The sequence below is a fragment of the Haliotis rufescens genome, unplaced genomic scaffold (assembly GCF_023055435.1).
Source record: "Haliotis rufescens isolate VD_foot unplaced genomic scaffold, xgHalRufe1.0.p SCAF_5, whole genome shotgun sequence".
NCBI lineage: Eukaryota > Metazoa > Mollusca > Gastropoda > Lepetellida > Haliotidae > Haliotis > Haliotis rufescens.
This window is the reverse complement of record NW_025964223.1, coordinates 59,022,458-59,041,350: the sequence shown is the minus strand read 5'-3', so window position 1 is coordinate 59,041,350 and position 18,893 is coordinate 59,022,458. Positions and strand designations below refer to the sequence as shown.

The 18,893-nt window shown below is 44.0% G+C and overlaps 1 protein-coding gene across 2 annotated transcripts; it reads left to right on the top strand.

The window, feature by feature from the left end:
• The first annotated feature begins 1,447 nt into the window (after nucleotides 1-1,447).
• Nucleotides 1,448-15,882, top strand: LOC124140319 (dynein heavy chain-like). 2 transcript variants are annotated; one of them, XM_046507842.2, is made up of 6 exons: nucleotides 1,448-1,658; nucleotides 8,880-9,118; nucleotides 10,939-10,995; nucleotides 13,334-13,473; nucleotides 13,935-14,094; nucleotides 15,064-15,882. In XM_046507842.2, exons 1-6 carry the CDS (start codon nucleotides 1,598-1,600, stop codon nucleotides 15,205-15,207), a joined length of 801 nt encoding a protein of 266 aa, XP_046363798.1. In that variant the 5' UTR covers nucleotides 1,448-1,597; the 3' UTR covers nucleotides 15,208-15,882. The 2 variants fall into 2 exon arrangements, with proteins under 2 accessions (XP_046363798.1, XP_046363796.2); XM_046507840.2 differs by lacking the exons at nucleotides 1,448-1,658; nucleotides 13,935-14,094; nucleotides 15,064-15,882 and having other exon boundaries at nucleotides 9,031-9,118; nucleotides 11,192-13,413.
• Nucleotides 15,883-18,893: the final 3,011 nt, after the last annotated feature.

Sequence of the window (18,893 nt, the reverse complement as noted above, 5' to 3'; positions counted from 1 at the left end):
TCCCGGTTCGCCCCGATTATGTTTCTAGGTTTGTAAACACCATACCTGTGCTTGTGGGTTTCACCGAAGTGGTAAACGTCTGAGACCTGCATCACTTCGGGCTTTCCTACCACATTAAGCTGATACGCTGGAATAACTGGAATACTGCTAAAAGCTGCGTTGAACCCAACTCACTCACTCACTCACTACTTAGTGGGACCTAATGTGTGTTTAATTTTTGGAGTATAATGATTTTTACCTTGATTCAACCTATACAGCAACTTTTACACCAAAATTAAAATGTTGACATTGGCCCTAAAATTCGGAATCCATACCTCAGAACCTACCGTACACTAGCCTGCCACCATGTTTCATCAAAGTACCTGCATACATTGGGGAGCAAGGACAAAAAGTAGTTTTTGGAATACGGTTGCCATGAAAACTAAACTTGACTATAAAAAAAAGGGCTGGGCAACGTTAACACTGGGAGAGGCTATCGATAGGAAGGCCAAGGCTCCGTTCATCATCTAACACATTTTGATTTTAACATGTTCACGAAAGGCCAAAACTGTCCACGGACGACAGGCCAGCGTTTACTCCAATTTGATTTGTGTGTAAGGCACTCCTGGGCTGGCCAAAGTGAAAACAGACGTTGCTTTGGCCGCCGAGGCAAAGGGACCTCCATCCCTTCAGGACTACAGGGCTACAGGGCTACAGGACTACAGGGCTACAGGGCCACAGGACTACAGGGCTACAGGGCTAAGGGACATAGTATCCGATGAGAAAGCAGTGACCTTTTCAGACCTTTGCTATGCTCTTCTGTGATACTACTTGATTGATGAAGCTGAAATTTGGCATCCAGATTCCTTCTAATGAAGACATCTTATCTTGTTCAAATAAACGTGGTTTTGTTGTATATGTTATTTTAAATATCTAAATTATAAAACTTGACAAAAGTAGAAAGAGGTACTTTAAAACCACTCGGCACAAGGCTGACACTTTGCGTGAATGTAACCGCCATAGGGAGATCCAAGCTTGTTCAAGGCATCACTAGTTGCACTCAACATCTGCCTCCTCAACGATGTTGCAGAGAGATATTTATTTCCCATTTCCCATAATAATTTGGACCAACGTATCTAAACTCACCATAGTTATTTACACCAAATCAGGTTAAAATGATAACTTCATAACTCAAGTGAGCTACAAAACCGTATGGCTCCATTTTGTTGTTATTTCGACTACCGATCGCGGCCCAATGGTTTTGGAAGAGATAACCTCGACCTAATTTTTATGTTGACGCGCTAACCTATACCTGCACTCCGATGATTATCACAAGTGTGTTCTCTCCCATTGATCTATACAATGCACCTACCTTCCACGAAGCGATCACGATTCATGTATAGAATATCAGTACAGTGTTGAGGTTATTCAACGCCTTACATCGAGCACGGCTATTTACATGCATATCGACTGCGCCGGACCGTGTCGCTGTTGGGTCTATGACTGACAGCGAGGCTGTGTATATAACATTTATAGCTCTAACTCAGGTACCCGAGCACTATTCACAGCAGCAGGGCAATCGTGACAGGTAAAACACAGTGACTGGCAGTTTTCAACCATGGCGAAGAACGGACACAACATCGCTCACGGAGTAATCTCCGGGATTGTTTTAGTTTCTGGTGAGTATTCATATCTACAAACAAATAATTTGATAAAACATCAATCAGCCACGGTACCTAGGTAACAGGCTGACATCGATCTGTCGGTTTGAAGTATTGACCTGGATGTCTGTCTGTTTGTCGATGTATATGTATACTTGTCATGTTCAGGGTTTGCGTCCATCTATTGTGTTGCCCCCTGTAGAGCGTTAATGTGTTTGGTGAAAAGAAAACACAACGGGTTGTGATGGTACCACCGGTGGGGCAGGATACGCTCACCTTTCCGCGAACACCTGGCATCATCACAAATCGATAGTGATTCATTAACACCTGCCTGTGATACAGTCGCACTATAGACTCTGCTTGTAGCAGAGGTTTTTAAAAAATGATTTTCTGTTCATAAAAAGGACACTGTAACTTTGTACAGGGTATCATAGTCTCATAACGTCAGTTACCCTAGGGTTTAACTACTTGTTAGCCCCCTTTATGGACGCTAGAGTAGTATATTCTCTTAAATTATCATACTATTAAAATGGGCGCAAAACAAATGTATCACCTTTGTATTTCTGCCTCTCTCTGTTACACCGTGCCCAGCAGCAAACTGAAATCCAACAATTCATTATATCCGATGTGACCCCCCCCCCCCCCGGTTTATTAAACTTATGGTGCAGTTGGAATCATACAGTGGACTCTTGTATTTCTTGTGATTGTGAAAAGGGTGTTGGCGCTTTTACTTACACAATGAGGCTAGAATCGTTTGGATATATCCGAAGTGACTCAACTATACATGTTCTTATAACTATTGTGAGACTAATAACAGACTGGGTATTAAAAATGGTGTACCACATAATTAACACAGACTGCCGAGACAAATTTAAGACATGACGAATAGCCTTGTGATTCGCGATCACGTGAGCCTCAGGCTGTATTATTTAGGTCAGTCTAACACTGGGGTTGTCGTTTTCAATGCGTCAAACCAGTCGTGCGGAACAGAACCCAGTCGGATCATTATCCTCCCTTGTTGAGCAGGCCAGGGTATCACCACCTCTTAAAACACATCTGTGACGTCATTCTATTGTTTGAACGCTCCATTTTTTTTCAGCATTTGAATTTTTCAAATATTTTCAACTACAGAATATTTTGTCAAAGTGTAAAAGTAGGGATTAGTTTTAAGAAGGGGAATATCCTCGTAACTCTCCATTCCTTAAAATAATGGGCCTCGGCCCCTGCGGGGCCTCTGCTCCATTAGTTTTAAGGAATGGAGAGTAACTCGGACATTCCCCTCTACGTCACCACCAACACAGGTCACGGTGTATGCATTTGGACTTGCATTGTAATGTCGACATGTTTTGTTTGTTTGTTTGTTGTTTAACGCCGCACTCAGCAATATTCCAGCTATCTGAAGGTTGTAAATAATCGAGTCTGGACCAGACGATCCAGTGATTACATCATGAGCATCGACCCACGCAATTTGGTCATGCATGAACCAAGTCAGCGAGCCTGAACACCCGATCCCGTTCGTCGCCTCTTACGACAAACATAGTCGCCTTTTACGGCAAGCATGTGTTGCTGAAGATCTATTCTCTTCCCGGATCTTCATGGGTCATTTTTGACATGTTAAATGGGCACATGATTTTTGTGTATACTGATGTTAACAAATAAGGGAACAATGACATATATAGGGAAATAAGCCTTGTTGTCAGTAGATTTAAAATATCGCACATGCAAATTCAACACGTCAGAATCAAATGTTGAGATGTTTTTGTGTGCATTGTTTTCAACGCCCATTTGATGGACAAGGCTGAGAACCCATGATAGCATATCGTTTTACTGTCTAAAACTACACGTTCCCTTATTTATTTCCATCAGTATAGCTGCAGATTCGAATGGTTAGTCGAATAGGCTAGTAAATACTATACTATTTAAAAAATATGAGATACGTATATCTTATATTGACTGTCTGAGGTTTTGCAATTGAAATACAATACACCTTATCATTAATGTGCCGTTTATAAGTGAAATATAAGTACATGCAGGGGCAAGGGTGGCCCAGTCGTCTAAGGCGCCGCGATTCGCTGTGCAGAGTTGCGTCCATTGGGCACGCCAGAAACCTATGATAGTGGGTTCGAATCCCGGCTCGCCCCGATTATGTTTCTATGTTTGTCAGCACCATACTCGTGCTCATGGGTTTCACCGAAGTGGTAAACATCTGCATCACTTCGGGCTTTCCTCCCACATTAAGCTGACACGCCGTGATATAACTGGAATACTGTTGAAAGCGGCGTTAAACCCAACTCACTCAACCACTGAAATATAAGTAGTGAGTGAGTGAGTTGGGTTTTACGCCGCTTTTAAAAGTATTCCAGGTATATCACGGCGTGTATAGCTTATACTTCTTTACCATTTAGCTGTGACTTTTTGGTGGACAGGGTTACTTTCAATATAGTTGATATGATGTATTTAATATTTAAATGACATAAGTGCTGGGAGAGTTCCCAAAAGTATCCCATGGGTACAGAGAGGTACAGGTGAAGCATACAATTCACATGCTGACACTGTGACATGTAACATCAGTAACGCGTGTAACATGGGCACAAAGGTGACCCGATACTGGAGAATGAGTTACAATTTCTAATATGAGGAAGAATATATTTATAGATCCGTAAGAATAATATTATCAGTGATATTGTTGATAACCTGCAGGACAAAGTGATATTGTCAGTCGCGTTTGAACATTATCTGTTGAGTTTACATAAATTTGATCGTCCACCCATTGCTATTATTACGGCTTATATTTTGTGACCAAGGCAACATTTTTGTATTTTTCGTCTTAAGAGGTCAATCTGGAGCCTTTTAACCATTTTTATTATTCGATCGTTCTAGCATTGATCTTCATCGATCACTTGATTGATTGGGTTGTTTACCGGCCGCCGCAAGGAGGACTGCTGTGCGGCGTCAGGCAATAAATAATAAATACTTTTTTTATGCAATGTGTAAATGGCTGGTGCTACCGGTAGGGCAGGACATGTTTCCCCTTTTACTCGAACACCTGGTGCCATCCCTGATTTTCAGTGGTCCATTCATTTATTTATCACAGCTATTTGCCCTTTAAGCCAAATGGAACCAGCTCAGGCGGATAATCAGGACTGGTTATTCCCTGGTATTGACAATTTATACTTACCAAATTTAAAAAAGGGGTGTTGACTGTTTTAACGTTAAATGATTAATGCAACTAACCACAGCACACAGTCCAACCACAGCACACGGTCCAACCACAGCACACGGTCCAACCACAGCACACGGTCCAACCACAGCACACAGTCCAACCACAACACACAGTCCAACCACAGCTCGCAGTCTACCCACAGCACACAGTCCTACCACAGCACAAGTCTAACCACAGCACACAGTCAAACCACAGCACACAGTCAAACCACAACACACAGTCCAACCACAGCTCGCAGTCTACCCACAGCACACAGTCCAACCACAGCACAATTCTAACCACAGCACACAGTCAAACCACAGCACACAGTCCAACCACAACACACAGTCCTACCACAGCACACAGTCCTACCACAGCACAAGTCTAACCACAGCACACAGTCAAACCACAGCACACAGTCCAACCACAACACACAGTCCAACAACAGCTCGCAGTCTACCCACAGCACACAGTCCAACCACAGCACAAGTCTAACCACAGCACAAGTCTAACCACAGCACACAGCCCAACCACAACACACAGTCCAACCACAGCACACAGTTCAACCACAGCACACAGTCCAACCACAACACAAGTCTAACCACAGCACAAGTCTAACCACAGCACACAGTCCAACCACAGCACAAGTCTAACCACAGCACAAGTCTAACCACAGCACAAGTCTAACCACAGCACACAGTCCAACCACAGCACACAGTTCAACCACAGCACACAGTCCAACCACAGCACAAGTCTAACCACAGCACAAGTCTAACCACAGCACACAGTCCAACCACAACACACAGTCCAACCACAGCACACAGCCCAACCACAACACACAATCGTCAAACCACAGCACACAATCCAACCACAGCACAAGTCTAACCACAGCACAAGTCTAACCACAGCACAAGTCTAACCACAGCACACAGTCCAACCACAGCACACAGTCCAACCACAGCACACAGTTCAACCACAGCACACAGTCCAACTACAGCACAAGTCTAACCACAGCACAAGTCTAACCACAGCACACAATCCAACCACAGCACAAGTCTAACCACAGCACAAGTCTAACCACAGCACAAGTCTAACCACAGCACACAGTCCAACCACAGCACACAGTCCAACCACAGCACACAGTTCAACCACAGCACACAGTCCAACTACAGCACAAGTCTAACCACAGCACAAGTCTAACCACAGCACACAGTCCAACCACAGCACACAGTCCAACCACAACACACAGTCCAACCACAACACACAGTTCAACCACAGCACACAGTCCAACCACAACACACAGTCCAACCACAGCACACAGTCCAACCACAGCACACAGTCCAACCACAGCACACAGTTCAACCACAGCACACAGTCCAACCACTGCAAACAGTCTAACCACATCACACAGTCCAACCACAGCACACAGTCCAACCACAACACACAGTCTAATCACTGCACACAGTCTAACCCCAGCACAAGTCCAACCACAGCACACAGTCCAACCACAACACACAGTCTAATCACTGCACACAGTCTAATCACTGCATACAGTCTAATCACTGCACACAGTCTAACCACAGCACACAGTCTAATCACTGCACACAGTCTAACCACAGCACACAGTCCAACCACAACACACAGTCTAACCCCAGCACAAGTCCAACCACAACACACAGTCTTATCACAACACACAGTCTAATCACTGCACACAGTCCAACCACAACACACAGTCTAATCACTGCACACAGTCCAACCACAGCACACAGTCCAACCACAGCACACAGTCTAATCACAACACACAGTCTAATCACTGCACACAGTCCAACCACAACACACAGTCTAATCACTGCACACAGTCCAACCACAGCACACAGTCCAACCACAACACACAGTCTAATCACTGCACACAGTCCAACCACAACACACAGTCTAATCACTGCACACAGTCTAACCACAGCACACAGTCCAACCACAGCACACAGTCCAACCACAGCACACAGTCAAACCACAGCACACAGTCAAACCACAGCAAACAGACCAACAACAGCACACAGTCAAACCACAACACACAGTCCAACAACATCACACAGTCCAACAACAGCACACAGTCCAACCACAGTACACAGTCCAACCACAACACACAGTCTAATCACTGCACACAGTCCAACCACAGCACACAGTCCTACCACAGCACACAGCCCAACCACAACACACAGTCCAACCACAACACACAGTCTAACCACAGCACACAGTCCAACCACAACACACAGTCCAACCACAGCACACAGCCCAACCACAGCACACAGCCCAACCACAGCACACAGTCCAACCACAACACACAGTCTAATCACTACACACAGTCCAACCACAACACACAGTCCAACCACAGCACAAGTCTAACCCCAGCACAAGTCCAACCACAGCACAGAGCCCAACCACAACACACAGTCCAACCACAGCACACAGTCCAACCCCAGCACAAGTCCAACCACAGCACACAGCCCAACCACAACACACAGTGCAACCACAGCACACAGTCTAACCACAACACACAGTCCAACCACAGCACACAGTCCAACCACAACACACAGTCCAACCACAGCTTACAGTCCAACCACAGCACACAATCGTCAAACCACAGCACAAGTCTTACCACAGCACACAGTCGTCCAACCACAGCACACAGTCCAACCACAGCACAAGTCTAACCACAGCACACCACAGTCCAACCACAGCACACCACAGTCAAACCACAGCACACAGTCGTCCAACCACAGCACACAGTCTAACCACAGCACACAGTCTAACCACAGCACACAGTCCCACCACAGCACACAGTCGTCCAACCACAGCACACAGTCCAACCACAGCACACAGTCCAACCACTACACACAGTCCAACCACAGCCCACAGTCCAACCACAGCACACAGTCCAACCACAGCACACAGTCCAACCACTGCAAACAGCTCACAATGGGAACAAGGCTTCCTCTGACACAAGAACATACATTTACGTTACTGTCAAAACAGTAAGCCTCTTGCATTTTAACAGAAATAGATAAAACTGAACAACCTTTTGCCAATAAATAAATATTGAGATAAGCATATTCATAATACCCAAGCTGATTATTGCGCAAATGTTTATATATAATTTGGAAGAAGAACGATTCGGCCCATTTTAACTCAAGACGTTTCTGTAATTTGTTAGAAAGGGGAGTGAGTGCGCCGCTTTTAGCAATATTCCTGAAATATCACGGCTGGGGACACTGGAAATTTGCTTCACACATTGTACCTATGTGGGGAACCGAACCCGGGCTGCTGCTGCTACTACTACTACTACTACTACTACTACTACTACTACTACTACTACTACTGACCGCCTCTGTGTATAGAGCGCCTGCCTGGAGAACGTTTATAGAAGGAATTTCTTGCTACACTACCTGGCGCTCTCATTAAGGGACTGGTCGGCTCAGAGTCAGTAAACTGTGTCTTAGTGGGGTATCCATGTTAAACTGCGGCATGGTATCTCAGTGGGCTAGCACTGTTAGTACAAACAGCCAAACACACACATACACACGTGCTAGCACATCGCTATGTAAGTGCGAAAATCTTGAACGCGACGTTAAACAACGTTTCCCCCCACCTTGCCTACTACTATGCATGTATTACTTCCTCGTGGGGATTCGGGTTAGAACTGGTGCCTAGCAACCTGTGATGGTCGTAAGAAACCATTTAATGGATCGGATGGCCAGGCTCGATGACTTGGTAAACATCGTATCGACTGCTTGGAGCGTTGCTCATGATATCAATCACTGGAATATCTGGTCCAGACGTAGATATTTATAGGCCGTCGCTATACACCTGAAATTTAACAACTTTAATGACCTCAGCAATGGATATGACAATCGCAAACCTACGCTTCTATGTTTGCGATTGTTGCATTTCGCCATAACTGTACAGTAACCCTCACCCACTCAAACTCAACTCACTCACTCACTCAAACCCAACTCACTCACTCACTCACTCCACTCCAGGGATCATCCTCTGCGTCGTGATCAGCGTGGGCATCCACAAGGTGGAGAAGCTCATTGAGAAGCAACCTTACGGCAACGACGGAATCGAAATCCCGGAGAATGACAGAGATTCCAGCATGGAGGACTGGCATGAACCCCAGGCTATGCCTTCCCGACTTCCCGAACGTCACGAACACCACCACCACCGCCACCACCATGGACATCATGGAATAACGATGATATGGGCTGTTGGCTTTGCCGTAAGTTTCACTTATTGCTGTGTATAAAGAAAGATTAAGGGTGGTTCAAACGTCCTAATATCTTACGTCAATGTCGTTTTCTGATTCGTCATGAATTTGTCTAGAATTTGTTCTGCTGACTGTCGCAGGGTGAACAGGCAACGTATCAGGTTGTCCCGGGCCTTCCTCTTTACTGATATGTTATCCAAAACAATGTTCTACTGTTTCAGTACATCCTGCCACCATGTTCTGTTGTTTCAGTACATCCTGCCACCATGTTCTACTGTTTCAGAACATCCTGCCACCATGTTCTACTATATCAGTACATCCTGCCACCATGTTCTATTGTTTCAGTAAATCCTGCCACCATGTTCTACTGTTTCAGTACACCCTGCCACCATGTTCTGTTGTTTCAGTACATCCTGCCACCAAGTTCTACTGTTTCAGTACATCCTGCCACCATGTTCTATTGTTTCAGTACATCCTGCCATCATGTTCTACTGTTTCAGTAAATCCTGCCACCATGTTCTACTGTTTCAGTACACCCTGCCACCATGTTCTGTTGTTTCAGTACATCCTGCCACCAAGTTCTACTGTTTCAGTACATCCTGCCACCATGTTCTATTGTTTCAGTACATCCTGCCATCATGTTCTACTGTTTCAGTACATCCTGCCACCATGTTCTACTGTTTCAGTACATCCTGCCACCATGTTCTATTGTTTCAGTACATCCTGCCATCATGTTCTACTGTTTCAGTACACCCTGCCACCATGTTCTGTTGTTTTAGTACATCCTGCCACCATGTTCTACTGTTTCAGTACACCCTGCCACCATGTTCTCCTGTTTCAGTACATCCTGCCACCATGTTCTACTGTTTCAGTACATCCTGCCACCATGTTCTACTGTTTCAGTACATCCTGCCACCATGTTCTCCTGTTTCAGTTCACCCTGCCACCATGTTCTCCTGTTTCAGTACATCCTGCCACCATGTTCTCCTGTTTCAGTACATCCTGCCACCATGTTTTATTCTTTTAATTTATCCTGCCTCCATGTTCTATTCTTTCAGTTCATCCTGCCACCATGTTCTACTGTTCCAGTACATCCTGCCACCATGTTCTATTCTTTCAGTTCATACTGCCACCATGTTCTACTGTTTCAGTTATCCTGCCACCATGTTCTACTGTTTCAGTACATCCTGCCACCATGTTTTATTCTTTTAATTTATCCTGCCACCATGTTCTATTCTTTCAGTTCATCCTGCCACCATGTTCTACTGTTTCAGTACATCCTGCCACCATGTTCTACTGTTTCAGTACATCCTGCCACCATGTTCTACTGTTTCAGTACATCCTGCCACCATGTTTTATTCTTTTAATTTATCCTGCCACCATGTTCTATTCTTTCAGTACATCCTGCCACCATGTTCTATTCTTTCAGTTCATCCTGCCACCATGTTCTACTGTTTCAGTACATCCTGCCATCATGTTTTATTCTTTCAATTTATCCTGCCACCATGTTCTATTCTTTCAGTTCATCCTGCCACCATGTTCTACTGTTCCAGTACATCCTGCCATCATGTTTTATTCTTTCAATTTATCCTGCCACCATGTTCTATTCTTTCAGTTCATCCTGCCACCATGTTCTACTGTTTCAGTACATCCTGCCATCATGTTTTATTCTTTCAATTTATCCTGCCACCATGTTCTATTCTTTCAGTTCATCCTGCCACCATGTTCTACTGTTTCAGTACATCCTGCCATCATGTTTTATTCTTTCAATTTATCCTGCCATCATGTTTTATTCTTTCAATTTATCCTGCCACCATGTTCTATTCTTTCAGTTCATCCTGCCCGGCCTGATCGGCTGCATCTCCGCCTTCATGAAGAAGAAAGGAGTGGTGAGTCTAACTTTCTTCTGGAACTGTCAGAGATCAGTTGTTACTGTTCCATGTCCCGCAGTACACCACATGCATAACTCACAATGTGTTCTATATAACCATCACACATATAGTGTTCTATATACTCAAGTACATCAGTCACATGGTGTTCTATATACTCCAGTACACCGCTCACATGGTGTTCTATATACTCCAGTACATCACACACATGGTGTTTAATATACTCCATTACATCACTTACATGATGTTCTATATACTCCAGTAAATCACTCACATGGTGTACTATTTTCTCCATTATATCACTTACATGATGTTCTATATACTCCAGTACATCACTCACATGGTGTTCTATATACTTCAGTACATCACTCACATGGTGTACTATATACTCCAGTACATCACTCACACAGTGTTCTTTATACTCCAGTACATCACTCACATGGTGTTCTATATATTCCAGTACATCACTCACATGGTGTTCTATATACTCCTGTACACCGCTCACATGGTGTTCTATATACTCCAGTACATCACTCACATGGTGTTCTATTGTCTACAGTACATCACTCACATGGTGTTCTATTGTCTACAGTACATCGCTCACATGGTGTTCTATATACTCCAGTACACCGCTCACATGGTGTTCTATATACTCCAGTACATCACACACATGCTGTTCTATATACTCCAGTACATCACACACATGGTGTTTAATATACTCCATTACATCACTTACATGATGTTCTATATATTCCAGTACATCACTCACATGGTGTTCTATATACTCCAGTACATCACTCACATGGTGTTCTATATATTCCAGTACATCACTCACATGGTGTTCTATATACTCCAGTACATCACTCACATGGTGTTCTATATATTCCAGTACATCACTCACATGGTGTTCTATATACTCCAGTACATCACTCACACAGTTTTCTACATACTCCAGTACACCGCTCACATGGTGTTCTATATACTCCGTTACATCACTCACATGGTGTTCTATATACTCCAGTACATCACTCACACAGTTTTCTACATACTCCAGTACATCACACACATGGTGTTCTATATACTCCGGTACATCACTCACATGGTGTTCTTTATACTCCAGTACATCACTCACACAGTTTTCTATATACTCCAGTACATCACACACATGGTGTTCTTTATACTCCAGTACATCAGTCACATGGTGTTCTTTATACACCAATACATCACACACATGGTGTTCTATATACTCCAGTACATCACACACATGGTGTTCTATATACTCCATTCCATCACCCACATGGTGTTCTATATACTTCAGCACATCACTCGCAAGGTGTTCTATTGTATAAAGTACATCACTCACATGGTGTTGTCACACTGTTTTGTGTTCTCACATTGTTCTCCACATTGTTTCATGTTCTCATAATGTTTCGTGATCTGACACTGTTTCGTGTTGTCAGATTGTTTCGTGATCTGACACTGTTTCGTGTTCTCACAGTTCCGTGATCTCAAACTGTTTCGTGTTCTCACATTGTTCTCTACCTGTTTCATGTTCTCAGTTTCGTGATCTCACACAGTTTCGTGTTCTTACACTGTTTCGTGTTCTCACATTGTTCTCACACTGTTTCATGTTCTCAGTTTCGTGTTCTCACACAGTTTCGTGTTCTCACATTGTTCTCTACCTGTTTCATGTTCTCACATTGTTTCGTGATCTGACACAGTTTCGTGTTGTCAGATTGTTTCGTGATCTGACACTGTTTCGTGTTCTCACATTGTTTCGTGTTCTCACACTGTTTCGTGTTCTCACATTGTTCTCTACCTGTTTCATATTCTCAGTTTCGTGATCTCACACAGTTTCGTGTTCTCACATTGTTCTCTACCTGTTTCACGTTCTCACATTGTTTCTTGATCTGACACTGTTTCGTGTTTTCAGATTATTTCGTGATCTCACACTTTTTCGTGTTCTCACATTGTTTATCTACCTGTTTCATGTTCTCACATTGTTTCATGTTCTCACACTGTTTCGTGTTCTCACATTGTTTCGTGCTCTCACACTGTTTTGTGTTCTCAGTTTCGTGATCTCACACTGTTTCGTGTTCTCACGTTGTTCTCTACCAGTTTCATGTTCTCACATTGTTTCGTGTTCTCACAGTTTCGTGATCTCACGCTGTTTCATGTTATCACATTGTTCTCTACCTGATTCATGTTCTGACAGTTTCGTGATCTAACACTGTTTCGTTTTCTCACATTATTCTTTACCTGTTTCATGTTCTCACATTGTTTCGTGTTCTCATATTGTTTCGTGTTCTCACATTGTTTCCTGTTTTCTGTCCTCCAGTACATCACCCACATGGTGTTCAGCATCATCACCCTCCTCGTCATGGGAATTGCCTTCGTTGCGGGAATCCTGGTCCTGGCTAGTTTAGCCGTCTCCCACCCCAGCCAGTGCACCCCTGTCGGGGAGATGTGTCAATGCACGTGAGTAGTGATGTAGTGATCTACGGCACCGACCGGCTGCTTATCTGTCGGTGTTGGTGTGTGTAGTATTGAAAATTCTTTGTTCCAGAAATTACTGGACAAAATTAATGTTGCCTCAGTTTAAACCGACAAAAACACGGACTTGCTCTCTGGATATGTTGTATGTCCCATTAAAAGTGTTTTAAAAAACAAAACTGTTCGGCTGAGAAAAAGTGAGGAAAAGATCCGCCCATTTTTCGAAGCTCTTTCGGAGCTGTGGATAACACCAGACTTGCCCCCGACTACCCAAATATTCTGTAAGACCGCAATACAAGTCTTCAGTCTTTTTCGAAATTTTATCCTTTTATAAAACAAAAACCGCACGTTTTTCGAAATTTTATCCTTTTATAACACAAAAACCGCACGTTTGAGTTAACTTAAGATGCTGTTCAATTTAAAATGTCTCAATTATAACTCTTCAGACGGGACGAGATGTATGCACCCGTGACCCTCAACATCAGCTGTGACAACATCCACTCCCTCTACGCCATGGCCGTCGTCGTCGTCCTCGTCGTCGTCTCCGCCTGGATCCTCACCCTCGTCAGCACCATCCTCTCCGGCGTCCTCATCTGCAGACGGGAGGTAAGCAGCGCCCCATTGCAGCTTCAGGCCACACTGATAGCCACCTCCACGTAGGGTTTCCGGGTTAGAATTGTTCCCCAGCAACCCCCGCTGGTCGTAAAAGACGAACAAATGGATCGAGTAGTCAGACTGGGTGACTTGGTGTGATTCTACCTCGATGACATGGGTCGTTGCACACAATATTGATCACTGGATTATCTGGTGACAGGCCGTCGTCATACAGCTTGACTATTGCCGAGTGTAACAAACAAACAAACAATCGGGAGTTGTTAATAAATGACCGACCACACTATTTGTATTAAGAAGGTGAGGTGATGTGAGGTGAAATGGGGTTTAACGTCGCGTCCAAGATTATTGCACTTATATAGCGACGTGCATGCACGTGTATGTGTGTGTGTGGCTGCTTGTACTAGTCCGGACTGATGCTGATTTATAGTGCTAGCTCACTGAGATACCATGCCGCAGTTTAACATGAATACCCCACTCAGACACAGTATACTGACTCCGAGCCGACCAGTCCTTGCTTTAGCCCCTTAATGCCGAGCGCCAGACAGGGTAACAACAAGTACAATCTTTTAACGTCTTTTTGTATGACGCGGCCCGGGATCGAACCCTGGACCTTCCGCTCTCCGGGCGGACGCTCTACCACAAGACCACGGAGGCGGTCTTGTATTAAGAAGGAGCGGTGGGGTCGCCTGGTGGTTAAAGCGGTCGCTCGTCACGCTGAAGGCCCGAGTTCGAATTTCCACATGGGTACAATCTGTGAAGACCATTTCTGGTGTCCCCCGCCGTGATATTGCTGGAATATTGCTAAAAGCGGCGTAAAACCATATTCACTCAATCACTCACTTGTCTTGACTAAATCCGTGAATGAGGGAATAGTGAACTGTGGCCGTAACATATAACACTTCAAACCTTTCATTAAACGTTAAGCCAACAGTGTTAAGATGTAAATCCCTTCATTTTCAGCCCACCGGTAGTGTTGTCATTCAGAAAAACCCCATGGCGACCACCGTCGTCCACAGCGGGGTGCTTGGGTTCGGAAATGGCGAGAAGAAGGGACTCCCGCAGACTCACGACGCCGCCAAGCTGGTCACAAACATGGAGATTTAGACAGCTGAGCATACGTTCCTCAGCGTATTCCATCTTGGGGGATGATTGTCGTTAAATAACCACCTATCTTTCTTTTTGTCTTATGTCCTGTTAATACTGAAAACCATTTTGCCAAGTTGGTATTATGCACATTCTTTCAAAGATCTGATTTCATTCGCAAAATGACAGCCCTGACGGGCACCAAACTCAGCAAGCACCCGTTGTAATATCCGCCATGAAAAGGACCTGCTTCTCTTCACTAGACCTAATGTTGTGTGCGCTTTCATTCCGCTATACTTTTACATTATTCAGATAGATTTCATAGATTTTTTCCTCTCGTTTTGATCTATTATTTACTATTTTCAATATTTGTTCAATAACATGCTAACACTTGACGACATTTATTATTAACACTAATTAGCTTATTCCGTATTGATTTGGTCGCGTTGTGATGCTATAAACAGATTATCCTGAGAAATCTCTTTCTTTAAAAAAGATAAAAAAATGTTTCTCTAAGAACGTTCTACGTTGCTGGAGCAACAACTGTTAAAGTGTAGTGTACCAAGGCGTATGAGAAGTGACTTTTACCTTTTCTGTACTTAATTACAAGATAACAACAAATTTCTTTTGAATTCAATTTACATTGTTCTTATTGTTAATTTTTTTTAGAAAATAAAATGTTATATTTCTGGAGTACAAAGTGTTTCAGTGATTTTTATGTTCATATGCGTACATCACACTGTTCACCCTGCGGTGTGACACGCCCATTCAGGGTGTACAACGTAAATCATTTCACGATGAGAAACGAGTCAGAAGGGGTTGGGGGTGGGGGTGGGGGTGGGGGTGGGGTGGGGGGGGGGGGGGGGGGGGGGGTGTCGAGATTTATACTTTTTGCTTGCTTTTCTTAAACTATGAAAATGAAATTAGCCTTTTTGCTCCGGCGGAGGCAAAGACAATGACACACATACTATGTCCTGTTGTCCATCGTTGGTCTACATTCTGACAGTAGAACATGGCTTCGAACACGGCTGCTAGGTCAAGATGACCTGTAACAAATATAACACCTACAGGGTGATCGACTGCCTCAGTTTGTCGTTGACCATGGAGTTGTGTTTGGAATATACCCGAGTGCGGCGTGAGGCAACACTCACTTACTTTCTTGTGCAAAATATGTGAGGCGGGCGCTACCGGTAGAGCAGGACATGTTTATCCTTTTCGCGAACACCTGGTGTCATCACGGATGTTCAGTGATCCATTCATATACTTTCATCGCAATCGTGCCTCGGGGGGGGGGGGGGGGGGGGAGGAGGAGCACGGGTGGCCCAGTAGTCTAAGGCGCCGCGATTCGCTGTGCAGAGTTGCTGCGTCACTTGGGCACGCCAGAAACCTATGATTGTGGGTTCGAAACCCGATTCGCCCCAATTATGTTTCTAGGTTTGTCAGCATCATACCCGTGCTCGTGGGTTTCACCGAAGTGGTAAAGGTTTAGACCTGCATCACTTCTGGCTTTCCTCCCACATGAGGCTGAGACGCCGTGATATAACTGGAATAATGTTAAAAGCGGCGTTAAACCCAACTCACTCACTCATCGAGACTGATTCTCTTGTGTTGATGTTTTAGATTCAGACACATGCTCGCGAATACACAAACAGCGTGTACATTATTATGCATAATGTTGTATTTTAGAAGCTGTGTCAATGAGGACAGGGTTGTCGTATGGGTTCCAGCTTCTTTATTCGTTCAGCGCGACGTTTTGGTACAGATGTTGGAACTTTTCCATCACTTGCTTGATGAGGGTACCAGAACCTGACGACGCAGTGAAAGAATATAGACATTGAAAACCAAGAGGCGAGTCTGCCTCCTTTATCCTCGTGTGGGTTCACATGAAGACAACAGTCGAACGTGCAAAACTCAGGGGCAGGCCCTTACTATTTCAAACACACAGACACATGTACACACACAGACATACACGCATAGACACACAGACACAAGCACAGAGACACACACAGACACATGTACACACACAGACATACACGTATAGACACACAGACACAAGCACAGAGACAGACACACACGCACGCACATAGCCATACCAAGAACAGACACAAATAAACACACATATGTAAGTATAAACACACACATAGGCACACACACTAACACACAGACACAGACACACACTCACAAATACACACACATATACAAGCACTAACAAACACAGAGGCACACACACTAACACACATCAAGCACACTAACATACACAGACAAACACAAACACACAGACACACACACAAACACACACACACACACAGACAACCACACATAAAGACACAAAACCATACAGACACACAGAGGAGGACGAAGACACACAGACACACATAGACACTTGCCTCTCTGCAGGAAGATGTTTACTTATGCCAGACTTCGGGTTCGACTTATTAAACTGAAAGAAGATCTAAGCTGACATATATCTTGTTACAAGTTAGTGATAAGAGAGGCGAAGTTGTGACGTCACTACCGAAACGAGGAAAAAAGTGAATATATACCACGGATAATTTATCATTCTGTTGGACACATCGTGACATTCATACCAACAACTCGCAAACCTTAGACTGCCGTGAACAGGATATGGGTCCTATGACGTTATCTTTACCCAGTAAACAAAACAAATCACAGAAGATCGTTTCAACATTTGCGTGGTTGCAAATGAGACCATGCGGTGGAAACTCCGAGATCACGTGGTGTAGAAGCTACCCGAGTATGTGACGTGATGGAAGACAAAGGCCTGTGGAACAATACAAGGCCTGGGGAACAGTACCCTATGTTTAAGCGAAGCCTCTGGGAATGTGAAATATGTGTGGAGGACTGTGTGAGAACATAGCCTCGCTGGAACGTTTCTGGAACGTTTCTGGAACGTTTTAATATCTGTAAATTTTTTTTAGGAAACGGGGAAATATTATATTCTACACAATCGTCAGTTAAGCAGTATTTCTGCAATGTGCGTTTGAAATTCACAAACACGTTCCCTTTCTCCATTTGTATCACACACACCCCCCCCCCCCCCCACCCCTCACCTCCCACCAATCACAATGGCCCCCAAGTTATTGTGATTGGAGCCCCAATGTAATGACATAATGATATTACTTTCATAAAGAATGCCTTAAGCAAAAATACAGTGTTTTCATAATGCGTATGGAAGAATTCGTGATGAATTGAAATGAGATATTACGGCTGTTTCACAAAAGTGAAATTTTATACGGTCATTTACTGTTATGAAATGCACATCCATCTGTATATACTCCATGTATATACCCTTTGAAATCCTGAGATGTAGTGATTACACACAATCACAATTTCATTGAACCCTGTGAACAAACATGATACACGGCCAGGGGACATATTCTACCCTTTGGGCCGCCAGGAATAAATTAGTTCATTTACGTTTGTACACGAAATGTGTATCTTACATACACAACTAAAAATATTTAAACAGTCAAACAATGACTGTATTCACCACAAGTATTCATTCGGCGTGAGATCTATGTCAGGGGACAGCATGTGAGACTTATGACACGACACTTGAGACTTGTGACACAACACTGAGAGGCGTATGACACGAAACTGTGAGACTTATGACACAACACTGTGAGACTTTTGACACAACACTGAGAGACTTATGACACAACACTGTGAGACTTATGCCACGACAC

Bases quoted from the DNA above. Each gene is read 5' to 3' on its own strand.
- LOC124140319 (XM_046507840.2), top strand. From the start codon at position 11,270: ATGGTGTACTATTTTCTCCATTATATCACTTACATGATGTTCTATATA.